The 18,278-nt window shown below is 39.4% G+C and overlaps 1 protein-coding gene and 1 long non-coding RNA gene across 3 annotated transcripts; one reads left to right on the top strand and one right to left on the bottom strand.

The window, feature by feature from the left end:
- Positions 1–291: 291 nt before the first annotated feature.
- Positions 292–13,372, bottom strand: Npm1 (nucleophosmin 1). 2 transcript variants are annotated; one of them, XM_078052394.1, is made up of 11 exons: positions 13,184–13,372; positions 11,392–11,471; positions 10,795–10,914; positions 10,483–10,576; positions 10,135–10,241; positions 9,979–10,046; positions 6,582–6,639; positions 5,995–6,078; positions 5,254–5,355; positions 2,683–2,757; positions 292–648 (listed from the first exon to the last, which is right to left on the bottom strand). In XM_078052394.1, exons 1-11 carry the CDS (start codon positions 13,239–13,241, stop codon positions 610–612), a joined length of 885 nt encoding a protein of 294 aa, XP_077908520.1. In that variant the 5' UTR covers positions 13,242–13,372; the 3' UTR covers positions 292–609. The 2 variants fall into 2 exon arrangements, with proteins under 2 accessions (XP_077908520.1, XP_077908522.1); XM_078052396.1 differs by lacking the exons at positions 292–648; positions 2,683–2,757 and adding an exon at positions 3,554–3,888.
- A 44-nt stretch (positions 13,373–13,416) lies between these two features.
- LOC144378374 (uncharacterized) lies at positions 13,417–17,601 on the top strand. The gene is made up of 2 exons (XR_013440035.1): positions 13,417–15,254; positions 15,496–17,601. It is a non-coding gene; the product is annotated as an uncharacterized LOC144378374 (long non-coding RNA).
- Positions 17,602–18,278: the final 677 nt, after the last annotated feature.

The raw sequence follows: 18,278 nt of genomic DNA, 5'->3' as shown, positions 1-18,278 counted from the left end.
TGCCACGTAAGAGATTTCCTCTGGGAGGCAAGGGTAGGTAGAAGGGTAGGTAGATAGAGTCTGATGAACTGTTTGGAAATATTAATAGTTGATTGTTAACTAATAGGATCTGGATGGGAAAGATCATTAAATACTCATGATGAAAAATTGGTTTACTATGGGGAAAACTATTTGGCAGAGTAGGCAGGGACTTTCCCATCAGATTTTAGGGTAGCATTGGACAGCTTTAATTATGGATATTTACTTCTTTGACAAAGTATAAAAAGGCTAAATAATAGAAAGAAACAGTGCTACTTTATTAAAATACTGAGTTTTATTTCACATGTATATTTTTGTCTCCCCACCATTTCCATGTCTGACCACCACTACTACTATGTCCTATCATAACATTCCATACATACTTAGAAACCAAGCAAAGGGTGGAGTTCCATCTTTAAAAACTAAACAGGCATTTTGGACAACACATTCTTGGCAATAGAACCTTGACAACATTTATCAAACACGGTAGGGAAAGTTCTCACTTTGCATTATAAAAAGGACAGCCAGATATCAACTGTTACAGAAATGAAATAAGACGGAAATTTTTAACAAACTGTTTAAACTATTTTCTTAAAGAGACTTCCTCCACTGCCAGAGATCTTGAATAGCCTGGAAAAAAAAAAAAGAACTGTGGTTAAAGAACCATAATACTTCACAGACATCAATAAATTAAACCATGTCTCTCTGCACAATTCAAAATCTATTTTTTATTCTACCACAAAAAAGGTTCACACTCCAGGTAATTGAGAGCTTAACTCCAAGTCAAATACTTTAATCATACCATTCAAACATCACTGGCTCAGAGATCAGAGTTAGCAAAGTTACATTTCTGTTACTTATCTAAAATAAACTAAATGATGATCTGAATCTCCTTAATAAGCTCTCTGCTTATAAAATTCCTTAGTTCTAGGACATGCTCTATTTTATGTATTAATAGTTTCTACAGTGTTGACATTCAAAATCTTGCCCAGTGAAAATGCAACTGGTATCAGACTTGTTTTTTAACTGATTTGAAGCACCGGATGCCATCTATGACAACACTTAAATCTAAGAACCAAAATGTTTTTGTTTTTGTTTTGTTTTTAAGAGAAAGAGAATTTTTTAAATATTTTTTAGTTTTCGGTGGACACAACATTTTTATTTTATCTTTATGTGGTGCTGAGGATGGAACCCACGCCCCATGCATGCCAGGGGCTACCGCTTGAGCCACATCCCCAGCCCACCAAAATATTTTTGAGTGCTGACACAAAGCTCAAATAGTTTCAAACATTTGACTTGTGGATTAGGGATGCTCAAATGATTCTAAGACTTTTAAAGCCAACAATATAAAAGCACCTTCTCCTCCAAATCAGAATTTGCAATACTTCTGATCCCAAGCATTTCAAATAAGAGATGTTCAACCAGTTAACAGTAAATCAAGCTATAATATTTATCATTTACTAGTACTCAATACTCAAACAACTTCTTCCTGGCACTCAAAAACATGCTTTGAAGTTTTAGTCAGAAAATACTTCTGGGTAGCAATGAACTACCAGCAAAACTCTCATACAGGGTATGAAAGACAAGTGCCACTTCAGTTGTCTTGACATCTTCACTTGAATTTTTCCCCCAATTAGGGGGCACTGAACTCAGAAGGTGCCCTATCACTGAGCTACATCCCCAGCCCTTTTTAATTTTTAAGATATGGTTTTGGGCTGGGGATGTGGCTCAAGCAGTAGCGTGCTCGCCTGGCATGCATGCCACCCGGGTTTGATCCTCAGCACCGCATACAAATAAAGACGTTGTGTCCGCTGTAAACTAAAACAAATAAACATTAAAATTAAAAAAAGATATGCTATTGCTAAATTGCCTAGGCCGGCCTCAAACTCACAATCCTCCTATCTCCTCAAGAACAGCTGGGGTTACAGGCATATACCACCATTCCCAAGGTGGATTTTTCTTAATTAAAAAAAAATCTCATTTTATTTACCAATCATAAAAAAAAAGCCTTTGGTACACATCAGTTTGTATCAAACTTTCCTCCATGCTGAATATATAATAGAAGTCCTGATAAATATCACTGAACAGGATCTATTCTCTACATAGAGAAAACCTAGCAACTACTACTACTTTACATTTTCCTTTCAGTTAACTGAAAATAAGAATGAAAGGGCTGAGGCCTTGGATTCCTCCACAGCACAGCAAAAATACAATAACTTTCTTGTAATAATAAAGTACTTTCATGGGCTAGGGATTTAGCTCAGTTGGTAGCGTGCTTGCCTTGCATGCACAAGGCCTCTGGGTTCAATCCCCAGCACCACATACACAAAAACCAGCAAATCTTACAGTATGTGGTCATTTGCTTTCTTGGGAGTTAGTATCCTTCTGAGATGCTAAACATGAGAAGACCATTTTGCTAAAGTCAATCTAAAGGGTGAAATTTAGAAGCAAGAAGTTTATTACTCTGTATTCACTTTAGTTCAGTGTTAATAGAAAAAAAGTTCTCAGTTTCTGCCAACCAAATTCTTGTGTTTCCATGTATTTAAGTATTGTCTGTGGTTAGGAAACTTTTAAGTAGCCAACACTTCAAGAGATTAAAAGGATAATCATAATAAACCAATGAAAAACATTGGATTTGGTCATATCCCCAGAAAATTCAGTTACCTCCTGGTCAGTCATCCGGAAGCAATTCTTCACATAATTGACGAACTTGGCTTCCACTTTGGGAAGAGAACCACCCTATTGAGAAAAAAGCATTGAGAATAAGAACAGAAATATATTCTTTAGAGGTCTTTAGGAAATTCCTCTAAGATCTGTGCTTTTACATGTTATCAGTCATTTCTTATCCCTTCAAACATTTTCATTTTTAAAATATTGTTATTTTTAGGCCCAGAAAAACATTAGAGACTTCAGGTTTGCTGTAGGTTCAAGTTCAGAACAGTCACTCTTAGGTATGGAGACACAAGCCACATTGTATGCAAATACGGCAACTGGGCTGCCTGTCCATATTATAACAAAGCAGTTATATTACTCTCTTCATCCTGAACCAAATACAAAGTAAATATATGCCCCCTCCCTTGAGAACATTGTCCCAAGTGGCCAAAGCCGTATAAAAAACAGTTAACATTTGTACACCAACATTGTACACCAATATTCAAGCTGAATGGGGATGAAATTCTAACTATAACCTCTGGCACTTCTTTCCAATTATGAACATGAGCAAGAAACTATCAATATCAGCAATGTCTAAAACTTTTGTCATCAAAATTCATAAGACATTATTATTGAATACCTGAAAATTTTATAATTATCATTTACTACATCATACATTTTTCCCTATTTTAAGTTAACTGGTTTTCCTTATCCTAGCTAGGTATATTAATGCAAGTTAGTAAGATTGAGAAGCTTCCAAATGCCAAAGGGACTATGCCAGAATCAGCTACAAATAGTAAGATATTTAACTGCCTCTTATCACCTAGATAAATAAAACCTCCCTATAATAAGTTCCCTTTCAAAATTATTGTCACATACATCCTTATTTGATTCATTTAAATATTTATTGAGCAGCTAAGGAGATACAAAGGTGATTAAAACATGGTCCAAGAGAAGATGAGGCATATGCACAAGAGAGCAATATATAAGGTTCAACTGAATTCACAGCAGTCAAAAGTGCTTTAGGAAATCAAGAGATTGCTTCCAGCCTGCAAGTGGGTGTGGGTGGCAAATCAGGAAAGGGGATTGAGATTAAAATAGAAGACTTCAGCCTGGATTGTTGATGATACTCAGTATGGACTATATTTGTCTCTCCTTTTCCTTTCTCCCCATCTTTGGGCTTAATTTACCAGTAGTGCCCAGGGCTGTTCAATGTGCCTGCAATTAAACCAAGGAGATAGGACCACATTAAAATGGAGGGGAGGGGCATCATTTTAGCACTGTATGCAAGGGATAAAAATAAGTCAGTGACACCAGGAAGGCTAAAAGGTTACAGTGTGACTAAAACAAAACAATACATTCTGGTGCTACAATGCTAATTTCCAATCCACTCATCACTGCATAAGGGAATCTGAAGCCAGGTACAGCCTACAGAGCACAGGAGAAACATGGGGAAAGAGGTGCCAATAATTCCTCCTCTCCACCCACATGTATGCTCAAAAACTGGAGTCTAGATATATCATTCTTAGAATTAAAAGATTGTCTCAAATGTTTTTCCTTGACACTTAAACCAATTATTCCCTACAACAAAAATCCTCACTACAGTGTCAGTCCCCAGTCAAGCAGCAAGACAAAAAAATTAACACTCTTCTCATGTTTCTATTATTTAGAACAAAAGGGAGACCACATGTAAGCCCAATAGATACTCAAATTTTGGACATTACCCACGTATACTGGCTGGGAATGTCTTGGTATGAAGGGAAAAAAGAAATGACTCAATTTATTAGAAAAATGTTTGAGTCAAATATGTACTATCAAACTATTAGCACCAAGCAGGCAAAATTAAAGTCTCTACTTTTGCAGCTATTTACATCTGTATTTAAGATTCCTATGCCCTCTGCTGGCTATTCAGCATAACATAACCAGAAGTACACAATATTCTGATTTCATTTTAACTGGTTAAAATCAAAAATGCAGCTCACAAAAAAAATGGGCCTGTTGGCTTTTTAAAGTGGAAAATTCAAGCCAGCTGCAGTGGTGCACACCTGTAATTCCAGTGACTCAGGAGGCTGAGGCAGGATTCCAAGTTGGAAGCTATCCTCAACAATACGGTAACACCCCATATCTCCAACTATAACATGAAGAGCTGGGGTTGTAGTTCAGTATAGAGTGCTTGCCTAGCATGGCGTGAGGCACCGGGTTCAATCCTCAGCGTCATATAAAAATAAAGAAAAAATTTAAAAAACTGAAAAGGGGCTGGGGATGTGGCTCAGTGCCCCATGAGTGAATCACAATACAGAAAAAATGCTCAAAGCACAAAAGGGGTGGGTATATTAAAATGATAAAAAGGAACAGTTTGTCCAAACCCTCAGACTTTTTGGGGGGGTTGGGGAGGGGACTAAGGAGTAAACCCAGGTAAAGTTACCACTGAGCTACATCCCTAGCCATTTTCCTTTTGAGAGAGGATCTCAGTTAAGTTGCTGTGTCTGGCCTTCAACTTGGTGATGTCATGCCTCACAGGTATGTGCCACCACTCCCAGCCATAAGCCATGATTTGAGATGCCAAAAGATCATTTTACTCACTTTTTCTATACTTGCTTGCATTTTTGCTTTAATGTCTTCTACAGAACTAGGTCCTTTTGGTGTTTTAGGAGTTTTTTCCTGTTTTTTGAAGGATTCTTGACCCTGTTGAAAAAGTTCAATTTCAAATGATCATAAAAGTGCAGCATTTAACTAAAACCCACTTTCTGGATTTCCTTATTCTTATAATCCTTATAAAGGCAAGTATACAATAGAACTGCTGTTTTAGTACATGCCATACACTTATTTTACTGAAGTCATTCCTTTAAGCAAGAAATACCTTATAATGGTATTAAACAGGAACATTTAAATAATAAGATTACCAAGAATGAAGCAAGGTTGTTCATGCACCCTGACTCCTAGAGCCCACCCCAAGGGACTCCATAGTAGGGCACAATTACTAGGGTTCTTTAAAACTCCGTATTAGATTCTAACATGCATTCAGGGTTGAGTGTCTCTGCTCTGGGCAAATAAATACAACCTTACATATAAATGAATTATAGGAAATAGTTTATATCATAAATCTTTCCATTGGCCTTCTCTCCCACTGGAAAGCCAGCAGCCTCCTATCTTAGAGTATATCTTAAGAGTATCCAGAAAAATGAGCACATTTTAGTTATCACTGTTCTCGAAAACACCTACCAAATTCCTAACAGACCAGATTGTCCACTGAACAATTTCTGAACTGCTTTCCCAACCACTTCATTGAAGTAGGCCTACTTTTAAGTGTATGTTGTCACTTACTTTTGATCTTGGTGTTGTTGGTTTTGAGTCTTTTCCATTCTGGTTCGATTTTTGTGCATTTTTGGCTGGAGTATCTCGTATAGACTGCAATTGGAAATTAATCAGTGTCACCCTCTCTGCACAGTAGACAGGCCAATACAAATAAAATATCCCACATCATGCTTTTAAAAAAAAGCAGCCTTTTAACAAAAAGGTTGCAAAGGGTTAATGAACTGTTGGCCACAAAACCATCCATTTCTCACTGTTTAAATTTTAGAGTCAGATGTGTTGCGCATATTTTTAACGTCAGCAACTTGGGAGGCTAAGACATGAGAATAGCAAGCTTGAAGCCAACCTGAGAAACCTAAGGAGACCCTGTCTCAAAATCAAAGGCTAGAGATGCAGTTCTGGTAATGCACAGGCCTGGGGTTCAATCCCAAGTACTGGGGGTGGGGGAGTTCAGCAAAGTTATGACTCAGAACCAATTTCAAGTATGAGATCACTTCAAGCCAGTTTTCATTAGCTACAAAACAAGTGAATAGCATTTTTAAAAAAACCCATCATTTTTGTAGGAGATCTGATAACTTTCTACCATTTTATCTACTCACTTTCTTCACTGGAGCTTTTTCTTCAGTTTCCTCATCATCAAAATCATCATCATCATCACTACAAACAAAATAAGCCAAGATATGAAGAACTTTCAAAATCTTTGGGAGAAGTGATGTAAGAACTAAAAAAGCAAGATCTAAGATCTGAGAAAACAGTTCACTCCAGCTTTGTTCCTAATGGTCAAGAAGTAGAAGCATCCATAGCGGTTGAATAGGTAGGTAAGAAGATATGTCTATACACGCAATGGAATGTTATCAGTCTTTTTAAAAAAAATCCTGTCACATGCTACAGCATGAATAACCATTGAAGACATGTTAAGTAAACAAGCTGATCAAAGGGTAATCACTGTTATTTATAATAAAAAAGTATAACCGTTGTTCCCAAGGGATGGGAATTGCTGGCTTATTCAACAGAATATTTGAATAAGGGCAGACTGTAATATCAATCAAATGGCAACAGTTTCCAATTATACAGACTCAATATGTATTAAGTTCTAAGAACTCCAGTTGGCTTATTTTGTCAAAATTTATCCCAAAATTCATAGAAAATATAATTAAGGTACCAAAAAATTCTCAAAAAAAAAAGCTCAAGGACTCACATTTGGTGATTTTCAAACAATAGTTAAGACTTGAGTATGTAAGAGCTAAAACTATAAAACTCAGAACAGAAACATTTTCATTATAGTGGCTTTGGCCATGGTATCAGTTTTGGCAGTCACAAATGAAAATAGACTGTTGTGCATTGGCTACCATCAAGAATAGTCAACCCTCAGAATGGGACAAATGTTTTCAATGGCAAAGACATTTAATTTCATCAAATACATACAAATGGTCAATAAATAAATGACCATCAAGAAAAAGCAAACCAAACCCATTCATACCACAATGACTACATGCAAAAATAATGTCAAGTGTTAGAATATGGACAAATTAGAAGCCCTATAAACTTGAAAACAGTTTGGCAATTTCAAGGTAATCCTAGAATTTACAGGACCTAGTTCAAAGTGTGTATCCAAGAAAACAAAAAAATGTGTCCACTGATATTCACAGCAGACAAACAGTGAAACAACCTAAATATGCATTCTGATGAATGTCTAAAAAAAAACAATGGATAAAGCCTACCCATACAATGTATTACTCAGACAGAAAGTTACAACCAATACATGCTTCACAGATCAATTTGAAAATTGGGGACTGCCTAAAATTGCAATATTCTGATAAATACATTCTCAGTTGTTTTCAACCTTGCCCAAACTAAGACTGATGTCACTAGGCAATCTTACAGGACCTTTGTACAAGAATGCTGTCATTGAATGTTTTGCAGCACATGACTTGTTAACTATAGTTATCTATATATAATATGCAGGGGACTGGTTCCAGGACCACCTCAGATACCAAAATCCAGGGATTTGAAGTCCATTCTATAATGACATGGTATTTTCATGTCATCTGTGAACATCCTCCAACATAATTTTTTGGAAGGACTGCTTGGAATCAACTCCAATGCTTTAAACACTCCAATTACTTATAATACCTAGTATTAATATGGGCAAGGGTAGTTAAGAGTATATCCTTACCAAGTGTATTGGATTTAATCTCCAGCACAAAATTATACTGTATGTAATGCTTCAGTAACAACAAAGAAAAAAGTCTATGTACAGGGGCTGGGGTTGTGGCTCAGTGGCAAAGCACTTGCCTGGCACATGTGAGGGGTTGGGTTCGGTCCTCAGCACCACATAAAAATAAATAAACCAAATAAAGATATTGCATCCCATCTATAACCAAAAAATATTTTTTTAAAAAAGTCTATGTACATGTTCCATAAAGAAGCAATTTTTTTCCTGAGTAATTTTGATCCAAACTCAGATGCAGAGAGTTTCCCAACTGCACATGCAAATAAATTTAAAGAGGATGTTAAGGAGAAACTTTCCTGCTTACATATATCAAGGGCTCATACTATAGCCTTTCCATCCTCAAACCAGGACCACAGATTTCCATTTTAGTTTTAAGAATTCTGGGACTATGGCTGAGTACCGTGGTACACACCTATAGTCCCAGCCACTCAGAAGGCTGAGGTGGGAGGTTCAAAAGTTTAAAGCAAGCCTCAGCAGCTCAGCAAGCCCTGTCTCTAGGTAAAATATAAAAAAAGGTGATAGAATGTCGGTCAGTGGTTAAATGTGCCTGGGTCCAATCCAAAATAATAAAAAAAAAAAAACACCATTGGGACTTCAGTTTAGATTTCCAAAGTTAACTAACTACCTTTGGTCATCATCTTTACATTCTCATTACCATGTCAGGTGGTTACCATCACTAGTAGAAACTTGTTCCCAGGATATCTATTAACTATCTCTAATATGCACACTTTCCTTATTAGCTTGAATTAGGCCTTGTCATCTACACACTAGTTCGCCATCATACCCAATATTAGATCCGGAAGAGCACAAAAGTGAATTATTAATCATGGTTACATTATTCATTATATGCATTCTAAAAGAGAAAAGTTTCACAAGTCCCAACAGAATCAGGATTCCAACAGGTCCTACTCCAAAGCCTTCCTGAAAGGGACTGTTTTAGTAAATATGCTATTGGGTACTCAGAAATCTATACAAAGGTGTACACCACATTAAATCTCTCTTGGGGTGTATTTTAAGTCTACTGGTAAATATTCCTAAAATAGCAGAAATCAAACATACAGCTCATTTCTGGGTACAATAAGCAGGTATTCTGAAGCAATTTTTTCAGCTTTTTTCATTCTCTCCCTTCATTGACATGTTCTGAGAGTTAATTCCCCATCCTCAGTATAATCAGTTTGGCTATAAGGTTGCCAAAAGTCACTGATATTCTCAAGTAAGACCAGTGAAGACTTTATTCCATAGTGGACATGTAACTGTTTATAACCATAGCAAATAAGCAGAATCCTGTTTCTAGCCATATTTTAAATTCAAGAAAATTTTAATGTCACTTTTAGAATCTTATTCTGTACATTAGGAAAAAAAGAACTACAGGCCAAAGTCCTTTATAAAGAAGCTTTAGATGTCTTATTAAATGAATTTAACCAGAGCTATTTCATCAGATCCTGCTCTTTCACCCAAATCACATTGTTATTTAGCAAAGAATACATCAGCCTTAATATGGGGTCCAATGAATTTTCATCAGGAGAAAGCTGCCTCCCGTCAAATGAGAAATGCTACAAACACTAGCCTTCTAAAGAGTTAGTGCACAGCTGTATTTTACTGGGAAATAATATCAGTATTAACTCCACTCATTAACTCAAACTCAGTCAAGCACTTCCCCCTTTTAATTTAATGATAAATTATTAACTAAAAAATGACAGGTAACTTTAATAATCCCTTCCATAAACACAACCATGATGAGTTTCCATGAGTGTACTACTTACTCTTCATCATCATCATCATCATCTTCATCATCATCGACATCTTCATCAGCAGCAAGTTTTACTTTTTTCTTAAAGAAAAATATATACTCATGAGCAAAAGCTGGTTATCACCACACCCAAGGCTCTAATACAATTATAGTACAACCATGCCCCTACCTGGGGAACCTTGCTACCACCTCCAGGGGCAGATCGCTTTCCAGATACACTTAAGAGTTTCACATCCTCCTCCTCTTCATCTTCTGACTCTGCATCTTCCTCCACAGCTAAAACAAATTTAGACACTGTAAAACTCCAACAAGAACTCAGCAAAAGTCAGATATATATGCTGTAGCATCTATCAAAAAAAAAAAAGCATATTCTATCCTATGAAGGGATCAAATATTTTAAAATTACTAACTTCCCATTAAAATCTGTAATATAGACAGTAGTATCAGAAAAATCCAAATTGGGAAGAAACCAAGTACCTAAATAAGTAGCACAATACAATTTATAAAAATAACTTACCTACTAAGTGCTGGCCACTAATATGCACAGGCCCTGAACCGCACTTCAACCTTAAGACCACAGGTGGTGTGATTTCAAAGCCCCCAAGGGAAACCTAAAAGGGAACGAAATTTTATCATTAAACATCGTGAAGAAACTGTTGAACACCTAGCATTATGGGCAAGTCCATAGCCAAATCATACCAATAAATCTGTTCTACCTAAAAGAGAAACAGCAGAAACCACATTCGACAGCTGAATGTTCACACAGTAAGATGTAGCTGTCTACTTAAATAACAAATAAAATACTCATTGAATCTTCAAGTGCTCTTACCGTTGGCTGTACTGACATTTTCAATGTTGCCAGTGTTACTTTAATTGGACTGCCTTCATAATTCATTGCCTCTGCTTCAACAATGTGTAATTCATCCTTTGCACCAGCCCCTAAACTGACCTGATTAAAAAGAAAAAAAAGTGCTTTATGGTCAAGTCCTATCTATTTTATAACCCCCATCTATTATGCATTTTTTTAATGGTATAACCTTTTCATCATCACCATCAATGGGAAACAAATCTACAGTGTTGACTCCTAGTGGCAACGTAAAGAAATGTGTAAAACTGCATACACAATAAAGGTAAAACATTTATTGGACAATTACTACAAAGGTGAAAAATAGACCAGTCTATGGAAGACAAGAAAGATTACTGCTGCCCAGTAATCTTATATCTAACTTTATAAAGCACCTGATGAACCCAAGAAGTACTTTTGACTGGACTTCACCTGAAACCCAATGAAAATGCCAAGTGCTTTATCGAATTTGTAGGGATGACATCTACATAACACCATCTTACAAGAAGACACGAAAGCAAAAGTCTTATACCACATTAATAGAAAGCAGTTTGAAAAGGGATAATTTGAACGTTTAAGTACCGTTCTTAATGATAACTGGTGCTCATTTTCATCATTATCCACCTTAAAGTGATAATCTTTGTCAGCTTTTAGCTCACAACCTGTGAAGGGGAGGAAAAAAAATCAAATAAAACAAGGATAAAAATAACACCAAATGTTTACAATCAACAGGTGCTGGTTAACCTGCGAACTAGGTTTTCACTACTCCAGCTACCCTGGAGGGCAGCAAAAGATTCTTCCTGGATTTTCATGAGCTCTATCTACAAGCACCAACTAACACACATAAAGACTTCATAAACTCCAATTTCTTGTTACAGAATTTCATTCTCAACTACAAGGAGACAGACCCTATTGCCACTGGTTCAACAATTTAGTACATCTGTATCTAAACCTCAGATCTTAAATCAACCTAATGAATACTGATTTCCCACTGTTCTAAAAAGTGGAATTATCTACTCTGGAAAGTGGAAATTCACAAATGAGAGTGGTTGCACAACACCAATATTAACAATTTAAAAATTAAAAAAAAAACCCTACAACTAGGGAAAAAAAGCCAAGTTTGTTACAGTAATGTTCCAGTCTTTGAATCAACATGATGTGATAGAAACATTATGAATTCAGACATTGTTTCTGGTGATAGACCCAAAAGACGTTTCCAGTTTCCGACAGAAAAAGTTGCCAAAAATCACTGATATAATCTGAGGGATTTTCACGATCCAAAATGGCTAGGAATAAAGTCTTCTCATATTGTAAGTGAATGGAAATCCCACTCCATGAATGTTAAAATTACTAAATATTGTCAGAATGAAAGTTTAACAAAGCCCCGGTTAAATCTCAGGTCTTTAATTGAACTCAGTCCTACTAGTTTACCTCTGCTGCCCTTTCTCCCCTAAAACTAAACCTCATTTCTATTATTGAGTCAAGGGTCTTAGTTCAGATCTTCGCCATACTTTGCAAAAACTGTTAAATCATTTCTACCATCTTCAGTATCGTCGCCTCAATATGGGGATGACGGAATGGACCGCACTGACACTAACCGGGTCTAAAAATGCCAACTACCATCATATTGTAAGCACCAAACAAAGACCTCCAAAATCCTGTTACTACCAACCATTGCACCCCATTTTCCATCCAATAACCTCCTGTAAGTCACTGGACCCCAGGCTCTGGGGTGACAAAACACCCGTGAGCCCCGGATGTTAAGCCCACACCTCCTCCCTCCCCCAACCACGTGGCAACCACGTGCTCCCAGCCGTAGCGGCCTGCTCACGCCCCGCCGCGCCTCCCTGCCCCCGGTAACTGGCCAAAGCATCTCGAGTAATTCTGGACGCCAGAGCTCGGGACCGAGAACTAGAGCAACGGCAAATTCTACTAATGCCCTCCCTCCACGAAAGCACCCCAGGCCTCGCTGGGAACAGCACACAATCGCCACGGCCACCCACCGCGAGTTCAGTAGCAAAAAATGCCACCGTGCATCCACAGGCCTACAAACTCAGCCCGGGAAAGGAAAGCTATGCCCAAGGCCTATATTCCTACCCAGGCAAAGCAAACATCCAGCCCTCCAGTCCCGCGTCGCCTCAATCCCTAGGCCTGGGACCGCTCCTTCCCCCCCGCCCCTCCACGCCGTCGGTTCCCCCAGCTCTCACAGCCTCCCATCGCCCCGCCACCAGGGCCCTGGCAGCGCCTCCCGTCTTCGCAGGCCTCCAACAGGCTTAGCTCCCCCCACTAGCTCAGGCCTCAGTTAATTCCCGGCCCCCCAAGAGCCAGGAGGCCCTGTACGGCCTCGCTTGAACACTCCCGAAAGAAGAGTTACCGAAAAGGTAGTTCTGGGGCCTCAGGGGGCTCATGTCCATATCCATCGAATCTTCCATGGGGTGGTAGCACGCACTTAGGTGGGAGAGAAGGCGGACGGAAAATGGGTGGCTGCTCTAAAGAGACGCGCAGGACGGAATCACGCCAGGGAAAGGACGCGGGCTCCCCACGCATATATATGGTCTCCGAAGATCTCGCGAGAGCCTTCCAAGTCCCGCCCCGTGCGCGTGCTCGAGAGTTCCCCCTCCCTGTACGGTCCAGCTCCTGCGCAAGCGCTCTTCAACTCTGCTCCTTTTTACCTCGCCCCCCACCTCTTCCAGGTACTTCGCGGGCTCCCACTGAGCACGCGCACTCGTACCGTGCGCAGACCCTCCGCCGCCGTCTCTATTGCGCACGCGCAGTGGCCCCTCATAAGCGCGCGCTCCTACCTCCAACCCTTCCACGTCCTCTCCTGCTCTGTGCGGCGGCCTTGCTCCCAGAGCCTGCGCAGCCCACCCTGCAAGATGGCGACGTTACTTCCTCGCTGCTCCATCCTCTGGGACCCTCCCAGGCCTCCTGGGGTCACGGGCACCTTGGGATTTTTAATTTACCCGAAGGCCTGGTCTCAGTTAATGGTTTCCCTAAATTTAAAGTTTCAGGTGCCGGAGGCGGCGTAGACTGAGGCTTATTCTTTGTTGAGGAGAAAAGATGTAGTTACTGGCCAGACTTGCACATCGGTGCTTTTATAGCTCTGTCCTTCCCAGGGCCCCAGTTCTCATCTCCAGGTCATTAGGAGGTCAAAGGGGACCTGACTTAGTCTCCTCGGAAGAGCAAGCGACATCTGCAAAGATCAGGGTGTGCAGCCTCCAGGAAGGCGCAGTCTTGATCGCTCGAGTCCAGTCTTTGGAGATCAGCGTTTTAAACTGCAGCTTGACACGACCCCCGCACTCCGAGGTATACCTTTTATACCTCCACATACCAAACAAATTTAAGAATTACTGTGAGGAATAAACTGATACCAACGCCTCTACTCCCTCTTCCCACTCTGAATAATAAGCTATAATGCACATGATCCAATACTAACAATTAAAATCCTAAATTTGCAGAAACCAGAGAGCATCAACATGTGAATGGGTCCAAGCACTTCCTCACCTTTTCCTAGACCCCAAGTAAAGAAGAGTCTTTACCCAGATTCTTGGATCCTTTAAGATGTAAAATATAAACAATTGCTAAAGAAATAAATAACAGGAAAATGAGGAAAGGGAGTGGAGAAGATGATGAACAGGATCTGTACCTTCAGAAAGGACAAATATGATGCCTACAGAGAAGTGCAGGAGGAGGCTCTAATGTCCTGTGAACTCATGCAAGTGAAAGTTGGAACTACTTTGTAATTGCTCCCTGGATTCTGGACTCTGAGTATTTGAACAAAACTCTATACACAGCCTGAACCATATGGGAGCCATCGCTAATGTTTTTAAAATAGCATATTTGTTGTTTTGATGTTTCAGGCACCTAGTCTGGGTATGAGCTCAAAGAATCCAGATGTTAAAAAAAAATGCACTTTTTCATATTTGCAAATACAGAGAATGCTTACTGTCTTTAAAAATATATAGGCCTATACAACAAAGAGGTAAAAATACACCTCTTTCCATCTCTCTGTTTCTAATCCCTAGGGGTAATCACTATTCATAGTTGGATGAATCTCCTTCCAAACATCCCCTCCTTACTGGTAATTTAACCCAGGAGTAATTCTTCCTCTGAACTAAATCCCCAATACTTTTGATTTTTTTTTTTTATTGAACCCAGGGGGTACTCAGCCACTGAGCCACATCCCCAGCTCTTTTTTGTATTTTATTTAGAGGCAGAGTCTCACTGAGTTGCTTAGCACCTCACCATTCCTGAGGCTAGCTTTGAACTTGAGATCCCCCAGCCTCAACCTCCAGAGCCACTAGGATTACAGAGTCCTTTTGATTTTTGAGACAGAGTCTAAGTCATCAAGGCTGGCCTCCAAGTGTAATCTTCCTACCTCAGACTCCTAAATCTCCGGGATCACAGGGGCGCACCACCATGCCCAGGCAGACTACTTTTTAAATGTATGTGTGAGTATATATATGAGAGACAGAAAAGTTGTATGCTGTGGAGGGTGTATTTTTTTTTATTTTTTATTTTTCTGCCACCATGCCCAGGCAGACTACTTTTTAAATATATATGTGAGTATATATATGAGAGACAGAAAAGTTGTATGCTGTGGAGGGTATATTTTTTTTTATTTTTTATTTTTCTGGTAGTAGATGGATACAATATCTTTATTTTTGTTTGTTTATTTTTATGTAGTGCTGGGGATCGAACCCAGGGCCTCACGTGAACAAGGCAAGCACTCTGCCACTGAGCTACAACCCCAGCCCCCGTATATTTTTTTTAATATGGGTGAGTCACATATTATCTTGCTTTTAATACTCAAAAATATGTTTTGGACATTAGTCCAAGTTAATACATGATATAGATATATTGTAATGTTCACTGCATTGATGGTCTACATTTTTATTCATAATTTTGCTATTAAAAATAATGCCTAAACCAGGCACAGTGGTGCACACCTGTAATCCCAGCAGCTCAGGAGGCTGAGACAGGAGAATGGAAATTTTGAGTGCAGCCTGGGCAATTTAGCAAGAACATGTCTCAAAATTTAAAAATGTTTGAAAAGGTTGAGGGACCTCTGAGTTCAATCTCTAATATAAGGGGGGAACTTATACTATAATAAACATCTTTGTACCTATATCCTTATAGGTGTCTGAAAGTACTTTTGGAGGGGAATATATATATATATGGTAGAGCACTTGCCTCACATGTGCTAGGCAAGTGCTCTACCATTGAGCCACAACCTCAGCTCCTGTGAAATATATTTTAAGACATGGAAGTGCACAGTGAAAGGGCAGATACTTAAAATACATGTACATGTAAATGTATCATTTATTATTTGTAGAAGTAATCACATTTTATATAATCTCTAATTTTCCTGTTTCATGTGGCTGTCTCTCCACTATATAACATATAAAGGCCCACTGTATTATTTTTAGGAATTGAATAATGTTCCACTATATAAACAAGTGTACAATTTTTAAATTCCAGATTTTTTAAATATAATCAATTTTATTTATTTGTTTGTTTATTTATTTATTTATTTTGGTACCAGGGATCAAACTCAGGGGCACTTGATCACTGAGCCACATCCCCAGCCCTTTTTGTATTTTATTTAGAGCCAGGGACTCACTGAGTTGCTTAGCACTTAGCTTTTGCTGAGGCTGGCTTTGAACTTGAGATCCTCCAGCCTCGACCTCCAAAGCCACTGGGATTACAGGTGTGCACCACCGCACAGTCTCTAGGTTTTATTTGAATTCTTCATTGCTAATACATTTTTGAGGGAATTTTACACATGACAAAAATACAATCCTATGATAAACGCCCATCTTCAGCAGTTATCATCACATGGATGTAGCTTGTCTTGCTTTATGTATCCCCTTCCATCTTTGGATTTTAGTATTGTTGGGGGTGGCAGCAACGGGGCGAGGGGGAGGGTGGAAGTTCTAAAACTAATCTCTTGTGAATACTAAAGGACAACTGTATGACTATTTCATATCACACCATATCACCACACCACACACTGTAGTGGCACCCCCTTTCTCCACAGAAAAGTCTTAATGGGGCTTCTCCAGAAATCTTCACATGGCTGATTTTGGGACTGTCAGCAAAAGAGTCTCTGCAAAAAAGTACAGTGTAAATAACTTCCTATTTTCTCATCGGCCTGTTTTACTTGGCCACTAGCAGGGAAGATACTGAAAAACCAGCCTCTACCTCAGAGCAAAGCCTGTCCAAGGAATGGACATGACCTTTGTCCTTGGAAAGACCCATGGAGCACTCCTAGGCACATTCCCACCCTGCTAAGTTGTTTATGTACAAATAACAGGAGAGATCTGCTGAGCCAGGTGTCCCTGACTGAGTCAGGCTAGGTGGGGATCCATAGCAACCCCCTAGTCACCAATCAACATGAGACAGGGAAAATACCTGGGATGCCAGATGACCCTCCCAGTAGTTTATGGTGGTTGATAACGTGTTGGGAAACTATGTAGTTCAGCATGTACACCCTTCTAGGCTTAAACCAATTAGTTCAAACGAATCCCCCTCTTGTAGTAACCAATCACCCCTGCCCAACTTGTTCCCGCCAGTGAATGTGCTAATCATGTTTTAGAGTTGTTGTTTGATTTTCCCACGGTGTGTGATGATTTGCTAAGAGATGCTATGATTTAAGTGAAGTCCCTGCCTTCCCCAAAGAGTGTATAAAACTGCTGCAAACCCTAGGCTCGGGCCTCTCAGCGTCACCAGGTGCTGTGTGTGCACATGGAGGACCCAGCTAGCTCGCAATAAACACCTCTTTGCTGCTTACATCAATCTTGGTCTCTGGTGGTCTTTTGGGGGTCCTGAATGAATTTGAGCATAACAATATCAGCACTCCTGGGTGCTGGACACCCCTTTACTAATTTTTCACAAACAGTATAGTAGTTTGTAGAAATGTGTAAACAAGGCTCTGGCCTTGAGCTGGGCTTCACAGAGATGTCTACATTTCTGAGATAAGTTACCAATTGGGCTCCATGGTAACAGCTGGCAGAGGGAGGAAAGAAAGGGGAAAAGAAGCTCTCCCCTTCTCAGGTGCTGTCCTTGAAGGGTTAACTTGCCCAAAATAGTGAAATAAAAAGCTGCTTTTATGTGAACTTCTGCAGACTGTGAACTTCTGAGCCCCTCCCCTTACATGCTAGGTATAAAACTCTGAAACTCTCTGAACTCGGGGTTCAGGGATTGACTGATTACAGCAAAAGCTGTGCCCTCTGAACCTGCTGCAGCCAAATAAAACTGTTTCCTGCTATCTTTGGTGCCTTGCCTCATTTGTCCCTACAACAGCACAATATGGGAGGAAATGCTGATGTGATTACCAGCTATGCCTTAATGTGTACATGTTTCAAAACATCATGTTGTAGATCATAAATAGATCATTATGTCAATTAAAAATAAATGAAGATGAATAAATATTTCCTCCCCAAAAGCTGTGTGCAAATTTGTGGACA

Source organism: Ictidomys tridecemlineatus, chromosome 1 (genome assembly GCF_052094955.1).
Source record: "Ictidomys tridecemlineatus isolate mIctTri1 chromosome 1, mIctTri1.hap1, whole genome shotgun sequence".
Classification (NCBI taxonomy): Eukaryota; Metazoa; Chordata; class Mammalia; order Rodentia; family Sciuridae; genus Ictidomys; species Ictidomys tridecemlineatus.
Note: the sequence above shows the minus strand (reverse complement) of the source record. Positions and strands in the feature narration are given on the sequence as shown.